The sequence below is a fragment of the Cucurbita pepo genome, chromosome 11 (assembly GCF_057944985.1).
Source record: "Cucurbita pepo subsp. pepo isolate OVF chromosome 11, ASM5794498v1, whole genome shotgun sequence".
Classification (NCBI taxonomy): domain Eukaryota; kingdom Viridiplantae; phylum Streptophyta; class Magnoliopsida; order Cucurbitales; family Cucurbitaceae; genus Cucurbita; species Cucurbita pepo.
The window spans coordinates 2413130-2427956 of NC_141808.1; the positions used below are offsets into that span (position 1 = coordinate 2413130).

The 14827-nt window shown below is 37.0% G+C and overlaps 3 protein-coding genes across 4 annotated transcripts; all 3 read right to left on the reverse strand.

The window, feature by feature from the left end:
• Positions 1-562: 562 nt before the first annotated feature.
• Positions 563-3376, reverse strand: LOC111804959 (14-3-3 protein 7). 2 transcript variants are annotated; one of them, XM_023689806.2, is made up of 6 exons: positions 3008-3376; positions 2306-2612; positions 1890-1977; positions 1637-1746; positions 1396-1544; positions 563-857 (listed from the first exon to the last, which is right to left on the reverse strand). In XM_023689806.2, the coding sequence occupies exons 1-6, from the start codon at positions 3072-3074 to the stop codon at positions 823-825; spliced, it is 756 nt and encodes a 251-aa protein (XP_023545574.1). In that variant the 5' UTR covers positions 3075-3376; the 3' UTR covers positions 563-822. The 2 variants fall into 2 exon arrangements, with proteins under 2 accessions (XP_023545574.1, XP_023545573.1); XM_023689805.2 differs by having other exon boundaries at positions 563-854; positions 3008-3372.
• A 1087-nt stretch (positions 3377-4463) lies between these two features.
• On the reverse strand, positions 4464-7423 carry LOC111804957 (5'-adenylylsulfate reductase-like 4). The gene is made up of 4 exons (XM_023689803.2): positions 6896-7423; positions 6215-6402; positions 6000-6124; positions 4464-5455 (listed from the first exon to the last, which is right to left on the reverse strand). Exons 1-4 carry the CDS (start codon positions 7106-7108, stop codon positions 5031-5033), a joined length of 951 nt encoding a protein of 316 aa, XP_023545571.2. The 5' UTR covers positions 7109-7423; the 3' UTR covers positions 4464-5030.
• A 654-nt stretch (positions 7424-8077) lies between these two features.
• Positions 8078-13412, reverse strand: LOC111805306 (methyl-CpG-binding domain-containing protein 8). Its single transcript, XM_023690309.2, has 2 exons — positions 12621-13412; positions 8078-8991 (listed from the first exon to the last, which is right to left on the reverse strand). Exon 1 carries the CDS (start codon positions 13309-13311, stop codon positions 12649-12651), a length of 663 nt encoding a protein of 220 aa, XP_023546077.2. The 5' UTR covers positions 13312-13412; the 3' UTR covers positions 8078-8991; positions 12621-12648.
• Between the last annotated feature and the right edge of the window lie 1415 nt (positions 13413-14827).

Sequence of the window (14827 nt, forward strand, 5' to 3'; positions counted from 1 at the left end):
GCATTAAACCCATAACAGCTCAGGCTCCCCCGCTAACAGATATTGTTTACTTTGACTCGTTATGTATCACCGTCAGCCTTATGGTTTTAGAACCTATCTGTTAGGGAAAAGTTTTCACACCCTTATAAGGAATGTTTTGTTCCTCTTTCCAACCGATGTGAGATCTTACAATCCACCTCTCTTGGAGACTCAATGTTCTCGCTGGCACACCGTCTACGATACCATTTGTAACAACTCAAGCCCACCGCTAGCAAATATGTATATTCTTCCCCATTATATATCGCCATCAGCCTCAGTTTTAAAAACACGTCTGTTAGAGAGAGGTTTCCACACCTTTACAAGAAATGCTTCGTTTCTCTCTCCAATCGAGGTGGGAAAACCCCCCACCGTTCATGTATGGAACAATTCCATCTGATGACTACTGGATCAAAGGCCAGCATAAAAAATAGACCATGAGTTCTATAGTTATGAGCCTATTCTATTCCAAAAGTCTTTCTATGAACCAGAAAAGATTGTGAGAACATATAAAGATATTAAAGCACAATATTGCAACCAGGTAAAATCAGTCAATCAAGTAGATAGTATTTCTCAAACTAAACAGATTTCACTTAATTTTTAAAGGTAATGGTTCAAAGTGATAACAGATTACTGTTCTAGTACACTACTACTAATAAGCAAGAAAAGTGGCACAGCTATATGCCCTGCCTCCTAGAACCATGCCAACAGTAATTAGCTGCAAATATATAGGTGGTAAATAATTGTTCCAAGTACTTAAAGCAGATGTCCCCGACTAACCGAAGAGTTCGAATATCGTGCCTCTGCTCAAGGTTCATCAGCAGCTTTAGATTGCTCGCCTGCTGTAATTATAATAGAAGGTTAGGTTGCAAATGTATACAAAAATTTTATTCATAGCCAATGCCTGCACAATGCTCAAGTGCCAACTTGAACACGCATGGACTACGACAGAAAATTAGTATCAGAGTTTCTTAAAAACACTAAACAAAAGCGCTAAAGGTCGATAAAGTTTGAACAAAGTTTCCAGAAGAAATTCCATTTAAATCATGGTAATTTTTAATAGATCCCAAGCACTAATTATATTAGACTAAAACTAATTTGTATCTAAATGAAATACATTTCGGGTACTAGCTCAATATGTCGAAGCTGACGCTAGCGGACAGGACCTATCGTAAATTAAACAAAAATTGTTCTTGTAAACAGTTCTCATAAAATATACCACGACAATCCCCAACCTCAGGTGATTCTTTTAAGAAAGTTATGACTAATATATATTTATACTGAGACGTGTCGCTTAAAAGCCCGTTTCAATTATCGATATAGAACCAATGAAGCTCGATTGGAGGTAAGGACAGATAAAAAGGATTCATGGAAATCTACCTCCCTCTTCTGGGAGATCTGAGGTCCATAACGTGAGATTATCCCTCAGCAATTGCATGATGAGGGTACTATCCTTGTAGGATTCTTCATTGAGGCCATCGAGTTCAGCTATGGCATCATCAAAAGCTTGTTTAGCAAGGTGGCATGCCCTGTCAAGCAATAATAATATTGGAGATGGTGAGATAACAGCATATTGTAGTAGAAAACAGAAAAGTTTAGAGGTAAAATCAGTAAAATCAACCTCTCTGGGGAATTTAATATCTCATAGTAGAAAACAGAATAGTTAAGCGCCAAGCCAAGTCTGATTGGATGGGTTGGAGGAAGATCAGAGCTTGCAATGCTTGAGGCAGACTGCATCAGAAATTAAAACTTCGATTACTAATCCGACAATAAACATAGGAAAGTTGAAGAGAAAAAAAGACAGAAAAAGAAAAACAGATGAAAATGGAAACGAAATATAGAGGCTTCATGAAACAAAAAAGAACTGAACTTACCTCATAGGCCTTCATCGACTGGTCTGCAGCTTCTTCGCGTTCTTGGCCAGATTTAAACTCCGCTAAGTATCGATTATAATCCCCTTTCCTGCATTTGAAAAAAAGTAAAGGAAATTACTCAAAATGATTTGCTCACAAAAGCACACCTGAATACATACGCATACTTTACCAGGATGGATGCATAAAACATACTCAATGCAGACTGCAAACTCACGAAAATTGAAGGATGCATAATGTCTTGCTAAGTAGCAGATCAAGCCATCGTCTTCATTTCAAAAATGAGGTAAATGATGCAGAGAAACTCAATAAAATGTATAACAATGTTCAATAGAACATTACCAGTTCATGCCATTTTAAAACTAGCTGAAGAACTAAACTAAGGGAAACAAACAGAAGCAGATGATGATGATCCTCACATCTTATAGTAGAAAACATTGGATTCGCCAGAGGATGAAGATGGAATGAGATGCTTGTCAACAACTGATAAGATGTCCTGGCAAATTCTCGCCAGTTCATCTTCAACCCTCTGCCTGTACTCCTTGACCCTCTTCACATTAGCCTCATTCTTCTTTCCTTCCTCCTTTTGTTCAATAGAAGATAGAATACGCCATGAGGCTCTTCTTGCCCCAATAACGTTCTTATATCCCACAGAGACCAGGTTTCTCTCCTCCACAGTAAGTTCTACGTCCAACTTCGCGACGCTCTTCATCATTTCCACCATTTCTGAGACAAAACCAGAAGAAATTATGTATCAAATCAAACAAAATACAATAATACTATGTCCAGTTCGTCTTCAACCCAAACAATTTTCGAATGTCTCATATCATCTATTACAGAAGGATGTTAACAGAAACAGAGCGGCCGATTCACCGCATATACACGAAACGCTTCGCTCTATCTTCGTAAACTGAAGTGCGATACTCCAAAATCTTGACGAAGTAGTTTCAAGTTTCTAACACTAAAACAGCGATCACAGAAGTTCGCCGATAAGTTTCAAATCATAAACAAAACCCTAACCCTGCAAACTATCCAGATCAACAAAACCGCACCACGAATCCACAAAAAGGAGATTTAAAACTCGATAAAAGCAGGATAAAAAAATGGTTTAAGTAACGCACCATCATATCTCTCTGCTTGTTCCGCAAGTCTGGCCAAGTAAACAAGCTTCTCCCTCTCCGTCTCCATCGCCGGAGCTCTGACGAACTTCTCGATCCGAAAAATGCGATTGAGGCTGTTTTGCTTTTGATTCTTCCCGTTCTTCCTCCCACACAACCGCTTCCTGATATACTGTAGTTCGTGGATGGAGTGTAGTGGAGAATCCTGGGGGTTGTGGACGGCGAGGATTGGGTTTGGGACTTGGTGAAGGGTCTTGATTCTCGTGATGGAGGAGGAGAGCCGTCGGATCGCGGCACCGTTGAGTCAGCCGCGTGATGGGAGGCAATGAGACCAAAAGACAAAGGCGTTGGTGACGGTCCGTGTGGGGGACTGTGACGTCAACCGGGTCGGTGTTGAAAAACGAAACTAAAAATAAAAGAAAAAAGTCCAAATACTTCTCCCGAGGTTAAATACTTTTCAGCTCACTTTTTCTTTTTATTCAAATTAATAATTTATTCTTCACAATTTAGTCCTTCAAATTTCTAGATATAACAATATAGTCCTTTTAATTTCAAATTATAAAACTAATAATAATTACTAAAATATTATTTTAGTTTTATACCGAGTTTCTTCCATATTTCTAACAACCACTATTAAAATTTAGTGTTAAGTAGCATTACTTTAAATAACATGGGTCAATGTCAACCAGTGAAACGATGGGGGATAAGCTTCACCGTTGAGATGGAAACAACATGGATCACTAGCTAATACCCCTAAATGATCACTCAGTGATAAAGGAGGTAGGATGGGAGATAAGCTTCATCGTTGAGATGAAATCCTGGATCACCAGCTAAGACCCCTAAATGATCGCTCAGAGATGAAGGAGGTAGGATGGGAGATAAGCTTCATCGTTGAGATGGAAACAACATGGATCATTAGCTAATCGTTGAGATGGAAATAACCCAGATCACTAGTTAAGACCCCTAAATGATTGCTCAGTGTTAAAGGAGGTAGGAGGGCAGAGACACTCAGGAGGTTTGCTTAGAAGCAGCCACCCTTGAAAGAGTGCGTAATAGCTCATTGATCGGACGCTCTTGTGCCAAAGATGAACAAAACTAAGCGATCTTTGCCATGGTACCCATACAATTCTCGTTTTACGCAAACATCAGTCATTTGGGATTTTGTAATTTTGCAAGATACGACACGAGTTATATGTTCTCGTTGATGCTTCGTTATGTGTTATTGCTATTGCTACTAAATTTGTTGTCTAACCTCAAAATGGCTAGCCTATGCGAAAGCTACTACGATATTGGTTCCAACCCTGAAATGACATAGGGGAAACTGCTGCTATGCCTTTCAAAAGGTTGTCCAATTTGATCTTAACTTGTCTACGGTCTGAGGAAGCTCAAAGGAGAAAATAACATCAATGGCAATTCATAGACGGCCAAAGAGCAGAGCATAAAGAAGACAGCCATGGGAGAACTGAAAGCTGGTAAACAATAGTTTCTCATAGAACAAAGTTGCTGATTACAACTTACATTATAAGATACAGAGATTTTGAGACCTTCAAATGAAATTACTATCTCTTCACAACATTCAGTTGCCAAAACCGATGACATTTGAGAACATGGGAAGGGGTAGGATTCGGTGAACGATGATATACAAACATAAGGGGATGTTTTTTGGGCACAACAACCTACAGTGAGCAGTTCAGAAGGATCGAATGAACACTGCCTTCAGAACCTACCATGGATGGTTGTGGCATTTGCAAGAAGTTACACACAAGGGGGCGGAGGAGTCTGTTGGTTACTATGCACAAATTGGGTTCAGACAGACATCATATATGCAGATGCGTAGCAAATTTTGAACTAAATTCCACAACAAAAGATAATGGATTAGGAAGCATATCCATGTTTTTACCTTTGTTCCCATTATGTTGAATCCAAAAACTACTCGAGGCTGCCTTTTCTGCAGTTCGCCACAGAACCATCCATTAGGGGATTTGACGCACACCGACGACATTTTCACTGGCACGCCTGGCGACTACTAAGAGCTTGCATCACCTATTGAAACTGTGGCAAACGACTTGGCCCATATCCTGGCATTCATGGCCCCTCCTTGCAAACTGCTTCTCTTGCAAGGATCCTTGAAATGACTGAATGACTGAATTGCTCCTTTCAGGCACGTCAAAGGTCGTTCCCACAAGGTTCCAAATCTCAGGTTCCTAACGTGCCTTTGCCAAACGTATCGAGCGTAGACTAAAAGGGTTGGAAAGAAGATATATATCAATCTCAAAAGCACAAATGCAGTAGCCAGAGCCAAGTACGTCTCTTCCCGAAGTAAATTTTCTGGAGACCTTGCCCACGAGAATGGGCAATTTTCCTGCTCATTGTTATCGTCATGCTTCTCCTCATTCCTCACTTGTCCGATTATATCTGGTGATATTTGATCCAGTGATGCAGACTGAATGCCTATAAACAAGTAAACCACGACCAATAATATCAAATAATAGAAACTTAACAACCTGGGTCCAGTTGCAATTAAGACTATTCGTCAAATCTTCAATTAAAGCTAAGACTGGATACAAAAATCGGATAATAAAAATACTATTCTGCATATTGATGCAAAATTAATGTTTCCAACTACTTGCCCCATGTGTGGGGGTCACCAGCTACTTATTAAAGCTTATTCGATTCATCCAATATCAGAGGGGCCTCAAAACCACCACAAGACCTTCTGAAAAATATCTATCACACGATTAGTAAAAGCAAATTTTATTATAAATCGATACATCAAGGATAACATGTCCAAAAACCAAGATTCAACATATTTTAATTGACATAAAGAAAATCAGCAACTTTGAGCAATTTAATTGTTTCTATATAAAATGTAGTCTGTTAAGAAAAAGATGCAGACAACTTAGCACGAGACTGCACAATTTGAGTTTCTATGAATTCAAAATACGTATTATTCTCATTGGAAGCAAAATTTAGAGGCAGCAAAAAGAAACCTTACCAGTAACATCATTATAGAATCCAACAAGAGAAGGGAGAGTTCGGGAACCATAGTAGCGAGCACGCATTGTCGAATTTAAAAGGAAAAGTGTAGGAAAACCATGAACCCCATACTTAGAGAGTATGCTGCAAGAAAATATGGGTTATGTTCAGATAAGTAAAAAAAAAACCGATCATACAATGCAAATTTGAAAAGGTGAAAGTTTAATATGAAACCTTGGCCTGATAGCTGACTCTTGGATTGCAAAATGCGGGATAGAAGGATATAAAGTGGATAGTATTGAAAATCTTGGCCTAAAAGACTTGGAGAACGGGCACCAAGATGCGTAGAAGAGTACTGCAACGTAGTCGTAACGGTTTTTTTGAACCATATTCATTGCCATTTGTAACAAGGCTTCATCTCCCTTCATCATAGCAAAAATAAATAGTTAAGTTATCATCCTGACAATTATAACAACCTGCCTTTAACCATCCAGTATGCATCAAGATTAAACTCAAAACTCCAGCCGTTTTCCAAATTCTATGTGAAGAACACAATTCCCAGTTCTCACAATTAGAACCAAGAAAAGATCAGGAACGAACTCAGAACTCCAGAAGCAAAAATGCTTAGGTTCCATCGTCTTCTTCTGAGCTTTATATTCAGTTGCATGCTCCGAAAACAAACTAACAGCATCAAACTTGACTAACAAAGGCAGAATTTCTGTGTAAATCCTTTTTAAAAGCTCAATTCGACCATAATTTTTTTAAAAGAACTCAGACCAAAACGAAACAACACGTCAAAACCAAATCCAAGAGAGTGAATTGGAAGAAACCCTCTACCAGATGATGATCTTAACTACATACAAGTTCGTTCAGATTAGTGAAAGAAACAGAGAAGGAAAAAAAGAAATTAGTTACCTCAGAAACACCAATAAATTCAAAGTGCCCATCTTCACCGTGAAATGGGCAATTCGAGTTCCAATCCCTAGAAGAGAAGATCGTATCCAGAAAAGATTCAACAGGACACGAGGGACCTGAATGCGAAACCCTAACCGAGTGGGCGGAAGACGCTTGGCTCTCCAACATCATGGCCAAGACAACAATCCCCATCACCCAGAACCCGGTCCTCATAATCACAGAAACAGAGAAATGGAGCAAGAAAAGTTGAATCAAAAGGGCGAAGGAGGACGAAACTCAGAGAAACAGAGAGATAAGCGGATTTTAATGATCAGAAACAAGATCGAGCAGCTACCATGGAAGAAGCGGGGAAGAGGAAGAATCTCGTGAGGGAATTAGTATCTGGGGAGGCGAATTCGTTCGAAGAATTGGAAAGAACAAAAATGGAATCGAATTGAAAGAGGGAAATTGAGGGTTAAGGGCGATGGAGGGAGGGTGGGTGGACCGAACCAAAAGATAACGAAAGCGGAGAGCACTTTGGAAAGGACCGTCTATGATCTGTCTCAACGCGCTCACGCTCCTCTTCCTCTTCCGGCTTTTTCTTATTTAGCTTAAATTACCATTTTAATTATAAAATTGTATTTTGAGTTTTTCAGTTTTAAAAATTAATTAATATTTAAATTTCAATTTTATATCTGCTTTGTGAATAACAAAAAATAAAAATAAAATATATATATATATATTTTAAATGCAACAACTTACCAAACACAAAATAAAAAATTTAGAGATCTATTTTAAAAATCACTTACGGTTTTATGTCTAAAAGGATGAATTATTTTGTGAAAGAATTTTTCAAGCTATCAAATCGACTTGTGTAGATGTTTGGTTGTATTAGTTGACAACGTTAAAGTTTATCACTTCACGGATTTTTTAGGTGAACAAAAAGACAACTTAAGAATTATTTACGATGCATTGAGACCATATCGAAATTAAACCATGAAGGACCAAATTCATAATTAACCTAAAATTTAAACGTTGCAAAAATGTTTAAACTGTTATAATAATAATTAAAAAACGATGTCCAAATACATAATAAAACTCTAAACAACTGACCTAAATATAACTCGTTAATATTAAGACATATAACGGGAAGTCAAATATTTTAATCTCTCAATTCACCTCACAAAAATAACATCCAAGAAGTGAAATATATTTGTTTTCAAATACTTTCCTCAAAGCATTACGATTTGAATACAAACCTACTAGACCTAGCCATGTCCCACATGAATTCATCTATGTATAACATAATCTCTAAGCCAGAAAACGATCCAGGCTTGGGCAGCTCGTTGGCAAGATTGACATGAAATTATTAAGTGAACTTTTAAGATTATTGTGAGATCTCACATCGATTGGAGAGGAGACCAAAACATTTCTTATAAGGGTGTAAAAACTTCTCTCTAGTAGACGCGTTTTAAAACTGTAAAGCTGACAGCGATACATAACGGATCACCAGACAATATCTACTAGTAGTGGTCTCAGACTGTTACAATCATGAAGATGCACTCCTTCGAAGGAGGAATAATAACAATGAAAGAGACAAACAAAGTTAAAGTTTCCAATGGAGGTAATATTTTGAATATAAATCTTACTACAATGCACCCTCAAAATTGCTCTAGCAATTGTTGGGTGGTTTGATGAGCAAAAGGGATAGTCCAACTAAAAATGACATTGACTAGATACCTATTCACAGTATTTTTCCTAGTGAGTGACAAAATTGTTATATTAATGACTATCAATAAGCAGAACTACGACTAAAGATATTTGAAGATTCTGTAACAGTCCCACCTACCGCTAGCAGATATTATCCGACTTTGGTTCATTACGTATTGTTGCCAGTCTCACAATTTTAAAATGCATTTATTAGGGAGAGGTTTCCACACCTTTATAAGGAATGCTTCGTTCCCCTCTCCAACCAATGCGAGATCTCATAGATTCAAAATCGTTCTCCTTCGTCAGTTACGTAAATCCAATCAATACCAGTTGTCTAGAAAATCTATACTGTTCAGCTTAGTCTACAGCTCTGCCATGTCTGCCTAAGCTCCTAAAGAACTATGATCCTGTAATGCAATTTAGTTATTAGTACGTCGTAGAGGGAAAAAGTAGACTCAAATGGGACTGTTGCAATGGATGGTACTCATTAAGGAGAATGCTAACACAAACAACAGCATACGAAAGGAAAAAAAAAAAACTAAGCCTAACTAAAGTAGAGGCTCCAATCAAGTAAAAGAAGACCTATCGAGAATCTCGAAGAGTTACGTTCCTCACATTAGGATTTAGTAGTAGCGGGTCCTGTTGTCACAAGAGAATCTTAAACAGCTTCGTCCCTTATCTACGAAGCATCTTTAAAAACTTACTCAACAGAGAATGTGTTGAGGATTGTTGGTGGGGAGTCCCACATCCACTAATTAAGGGATGATCAAAGTGGACAATGTTTGGGGAAAACAACAAAAGTCACGAGAGCTTATGCTCAAAGTGGACAATATTATATCATTGTGGAGGGTCGTGATTCCTAACATGGTATTAGAGTCATGACCTTAACTTAGTCATGTCTATAAAATCCTCAAATGTCAAAAAAAAAGTTTTGAGCCTCAAAAGTGTAGTAAAAAAGTGACTCAAGTGTTGAATAAATGGTGTAATTTGTTCGAGGGCTCCAGAGAAAGGAGTCAAGTCTCAATTAAGGGAAGGTTGTTCGAGGGCTCCATAGGTCTCAGGAGAGACTCTATGGTGTACTTAGTTCGGGGAGGATTGTTGAGAATTGTTGGTAGGGAGTCCTACATCAACTAATTAAAGGGATGATTATGGGTTTAGAAGTAAAGAATACATCTTCATTGGAACGAGGCCTTTTGGGATAACCAAAAGTAAAGATATGAGAGCTTATGCTCAAAGTGGACAATATCATACCATTGTGGAGGGCCGTGGTTTCTAACAAAATGGATTCGTAATACCGTACAAGGACACAACCAGATATTTTCACTTGTGGTAATCTATGTGGAATTGCTTTCAAGCTGGTCACTAATGAATCAATTAGTACAAATGAACCTAATAGATAGAAGGAAAATGTTGTTAGAGTGTCTTGATGTGTAGAGGTATTCTTATAATATACAATAAATCATGAGTTTAATACTCAAAGCTGAATTCTTTTGAAATTTTCCTAACATGAACTTTCAATTGGAACATTCTTCCTCTGTAACCAACCTTTTCCATTTAAGAGAAGTGAGTAACCAAATCCAACATAGTACTTTGGAATTAATAGTTTTTGTGATGAACACAGTAAAGTGTATGATGTTTTGATAGAAAATTGTTGCACCTAGACACCAGAGAAAGCTTTAGTGTGGGAAATACTAAACTGACTCAAAAAGAAAACATCTAAACCCAACTAAACAAGTATCCAATATAAGTAAAAGAATCGGTATCCACAAAAATAGTATTGTCCAAACGAATTAGCAACAAATCTTCACAACTTTAAGTATTTCAGAGTACTAATTTGACAAATTATTCAAGTATAGATTTACTTGAAAGTTCAAGTTCCAATTATCTTTGGGTAACAAAAATTAATTTTATTGAAGAACAAAAACTTAATTGATTGTTAAATTATAGACTACTTTACTCTCACTTAATCCTTTTCTTTTTTTCACGCTTCAAAGTGAATAGAATCTATTTTAACTAATATAAGCAAATGGATATAATCTTATCACAGATACTAGTGGAGAAACACCTTCCAACATCAAACACATATATCTTATTCTCACGCATCAATTTCTCAGAATGCCCATTAAAGTTCATGTCTAGTCTAATTTTCTAAAGTGGGAATAATTTGGCCAATATTATGCTTGTTTCCACACAATTTTTTTTAAAAAGGTTTCCTTCTTCTTAAAAACACATCTATTTTCAAAAACAAAATCAAGTTTTCAAAATTGATTTTTAAAAACATGTTTAAAAAGTAGGTTATAAAGCAAGAAAGCTATAAGTAAAAGTAGCGATTCTAAGCTTGATTTAAAAAGGAAAAACAGAAGATAGAAAACAAAATACTTATAAGATTCGGCTTCACATGTCCATTGCAAAGGTGTTTGATTGTTGGGATTTCTTTGAGCTAAATTTTCGTTTTTAAAGCTTAAATGAAGATAGCCTTAGTTCCTCCATTTAAGTGCGTCTCCAAGATGTCCTTCGTGTGTGCAAACATTCAGCCCCACATTACATGATGATGCCGACACTTAGCATAAAGTGACAAATGTACACAGTGTTGACACTCGCTCTAACTAAAAATCACAGAAACTTGGAGAAACCGAGGGCAGCTACCGCACGCACTCTCCACATTTAGGACACTCTCTCTAAACGTCTTAATATCTAGTGGTAGAGTAACATAATTGATTATTTACTCCAAGATGTTAGAAATGTTAACTACCTTAAGCATTGCCTCTAGGCCCAACCCTCACCTTCTACATTTCGATTGGTCGAGGAGCTTGCGCTGAGCTCCAGAACCTTTGACTCTATTACCTGACCTTCCCTTCTTTTTCTTCTTCTTCTTTTCTTACTCTCATCTAATTTAAGAAAAGAGTAAGGGAAGGAGCGAACCAAGCAGTTTTATCGTGTTCTTGACCGTTCTTTTCTTTTAATGGAACTACCTTTTGTTAATTAATTTGTTATTAATATTTTATAATGTTTAGTGTCTAAGCTAGCTTCCACCTACTTCAACTCATTTTAGAATACAACAATCTACCTCTCCAATATTTGATTACCAAGAAAACTTATATAGGATTGGATGGTTGATAATGGTGAGTTATATTTGATTGTGAAATGTATAACTTCACATTCCTATGGCATGGTATCCTAATGGTACGATACGATCCCTCTGTCATCCCAAAATGAAAAGAGCGATCTCGTAGTTCTTGGTCTGTGACAATTCCTATAGTATGTTATCCTAATGGCACAATCCGCAGAATGAAAGGTGCGACCTCGTAGTTCTTGGTCTTGACAATTCCTATAGCACAATATCCTAATGATACGATCCCTCCAACACCCAGAATGGAAGGGGCGATCTTATAGTTCTTGGTCTGTGACAATTCCTATAGCATGGTATCCTAATGGTACGATCTCTCCGTCACCCCAGAATGAAAGGAGTGATCTCATAGTTCCTAGTTTGTGAAGATACAAGATGAGGATCGTGTATATGTACATATATATATATAGCTCGAGATTCTAATGCTCAATCTCAAGGAAGTTTAACATCAATGACAAAATTCAGTAAACTAACAAGTAAAAAATGAAAAAACAAGGCGGACATTTTTGCAAACAAATATTATCAAAATATATAAATTCAGATTCGAAGAGGCTCAGCATGTATATCAATATAAAAGAAATAAGAAATTAAATGCATGAAAAAGAAAATGACAATTCAAGAACTGATATTTAGAATTACTATTCTGCTAGACATTTAAAGAAGATAACTAACTATTAATTCAAGTTTTATTTAATCACGTAATAGATTATTAATTAAATTTAGTTTTTAAACTGTACTTATTTATTAAAAAAATTTGAAAAACCTAAATAAATGATGAACATTTTTATTTTTATTTTTAAATATCAAAAAAATATAAATAAAGTAAGAAAAATAATCAATCAAATTTAAAGAACGAGAGAAAAATAATCAATCAAATTTTGAAGAACGAACGATAATAATTTATCTTACATCTACAGGTCGATCGAAGAGGCCAGGTTCACAGCATTACCATCACGATCTCCTCCTCCTCCTCCGCCGCCGCCCGTTTTTCGCAGCCGCTTTTGGAGTTCGGAGCCGCATTTCCATTACTCTGAGCAAACCGATTGCTGTCCTTCCGCGGTCGCCCTCTCCGCCGCTTAATCGGACCATAACTGCTATCGATAATATCAACAGGAATACTCTGGAAAATGGCGTAGGAAGAATCAGGTACTGATTCGTCGTAAATGTGGTTAACAAGGACCAGGTCCTCATCTCCGTCGCCGTAGCTGTCGTTGACGGCACAATGAGAATCTCCAACGAAGAGTTGCTTCAAGCGAGTAACAATCTGAGCGCTGCCTACATCTAGGCGGTCGGAGGATTGGGAGCGAAATGTGGAGGAGGTCGACGAGGAAGAAATTTGGGGCTTGCGAGGGGCTAAACGGAGGCGAGAATAGGTTTGTTTTCGGCTACCGGCGGACTCGTTGAAGACAGATCGATCGATTTTGGGGATTAGAACGTCGTCGTCGTTGTTGGATTGGGAGGTTGAAGAAGAAGATGAGGAGAAGAAACGAGAAAGACAACAGAGGTCGGATTGGGAGAGGCGACGGAGATCTATGATCGGCAGAGTGTTCATGCGAAGACTATCGTTGGAAGGGGAAGCAACCATAGTTGTGGAAGCCATGGATATGACATGAGCTCCTGTAAATTGCGAAGAAAAAGTAGGGAGAGAGACAAGCGAAAGGAGAGTGGGGAACCGATTTCAAAATGGGCCTTGGCCCAACTTTTTCCTAGTGGGTCGGCCCAATATCAATGATTATTATTATTATTAACATATTTAAAGTATAATTTTTTTTTTTATTTTTTTTTTTTTTAATTTTGAGATTTTTCCTTCCAATCTTCTCCTCAATTTAACCTAACCCTTATAAAAAATGATCGTTCCGGTAAGAACTCAAGTCCACCTCTAACAAATATTATCTGTTTTGACTCATTATGTATCGCCATCAACCTCACGATCTTAAAGTACTATACTGGAGAAATGTTTCTACACCCTTATAAAAAATGTTTCGTTATGCTCTCCTCCCAACGTGGGATCTCACAATCCACCCTCAATGGGGACAAGTGTCTTTGCTGGCACACTGACTCATGTTTGGTTCTGATACAATTTGTAAGACTCCAAGTCAACCTCTAGCAAATATTGTCCATTTTGGTCAATCGTCAGCCTCACAGTTTTAAAACACATATGCTAGAGGGAGGTTTTCACCCCCTTATAAACAATGTTTCATTCCGCTCTCCAGCCAACGTGGGATCTCACAATCCACCCCCATTGGGGGCGTTCGACTCTCCAGCCAACGTGGGATCTCAAAATCTACCCCATTGGGGGCCAGCATCTCCGTTGGCACACTCCCTCATGTCTGGCTCTGATACCATTTGTAAGACCCCAAGTCCACTTCTACCAAATAATGATATATTAAATATATACTCGATATATTAAATTTCGTTTATTCACAAACGTCATATAAAATATTTGTCTTTTATAACGTAAATTCCTGATATGAATGCGAACATACAAGATTTATTATTTTATTGAACGAATCAAAATTTAGAGCGTTGTTAGATTAGGGCATAAAGGGACCACTAATCGACAGTTATTTGATAGGGAGAGGTCACATAGGCATTACTATGGGTGCAGCAAGCAAGTAAATGCTTAGATGCCCTTTACCATATGCCACGAAATAGAAAAAATTAAATAATTTAAAGTTTATAATATTTTTGAAAAATAAAGTAAAAAATAATAATTAAAATATTTGGATTTTCATCATACGAACCCATTCACATGGATTGATAAGCGTGACTGAATTGAATTTGGGACTATATACATTGAACCCCATGAGGAGGAACATTTAAATTTAATGTATTGTTTTCAAATTTTATTATATAAATATTAAAAAAAAATCAGTGTATTAAATTTAATTATTTATTTTATTGCTAAAGAAATATATATATATATATATATATATATATATATATATATATATATAAATAAATGTAATTATTAAGTTCACTGTTATTATATATTATTCTATTTGACTTACTACGCTCCCTAGTGATGCTCACAGTAGAAATAAATTTTTATATAATAAATGTTTTATTTCTAGTGAGATTTCATAATCTACCGATTATATATATATATATATATA

What these genes read in the sequence shown, in the direction of transcription:
- LOC111804959 (XM_023689806.2), bottom strand. Translation starts at nt 3,074, where the DNA reads ATGGAGACGGAGAGGGAGAAGCTTGTTTACTTGGCCAGACTTGCGGAA. An exon ending in ATATTAAATTCCCCAGAGAG is followed by an intron (nt 1,545 to 1,636) that starts GTTGATTTTACT and finishes ATTGCTTGACAG; the next exon opens with GGCATGCCACCTTGCTAAAC. An exon ending in AGATCTCCCAGAAGAGGGAG is followed by an intron (nt 858 to 1,395) that starts GTAGATTTCCAT and finishes TTATAATTACAG; the next exon opens with CAGGCGAGCAATCTAAAGCT.
- LOC111804957 (XM_023689803.2), bottom strand. Translation starts at nt 7,108, where the DNA reads ATGAGGACCGGGTTCTGGGTGATGGGGATTGTTGTCTTGGCCATGATG. An exon ending in AATTTATTGGTGTTTCTGAG is followed by an intron (nt 6,403 to 6,895) that starts GTAACTAATTTC and finishes GCTATGATGAAG; the next exon opens with GGAGATGAAGCCTTGTTACA. An exon ending in ATTCTATAATGATGTTACTG is followed by an intron (nt 5,456 to 5,999) that starts GTAAGGTTTCTT and finishes ACTTGTTTATAG; the next exon opens with GCATTCAGTCTGCATCACTG.
- LOC111805306 (XM_023690309.2), bottom strand. Translation starts at nt 13,311, where the DNA reads ATGGCTTCCACAACTATGGTTGCTTCCCCTTCCAACGATAGTCTTCGC.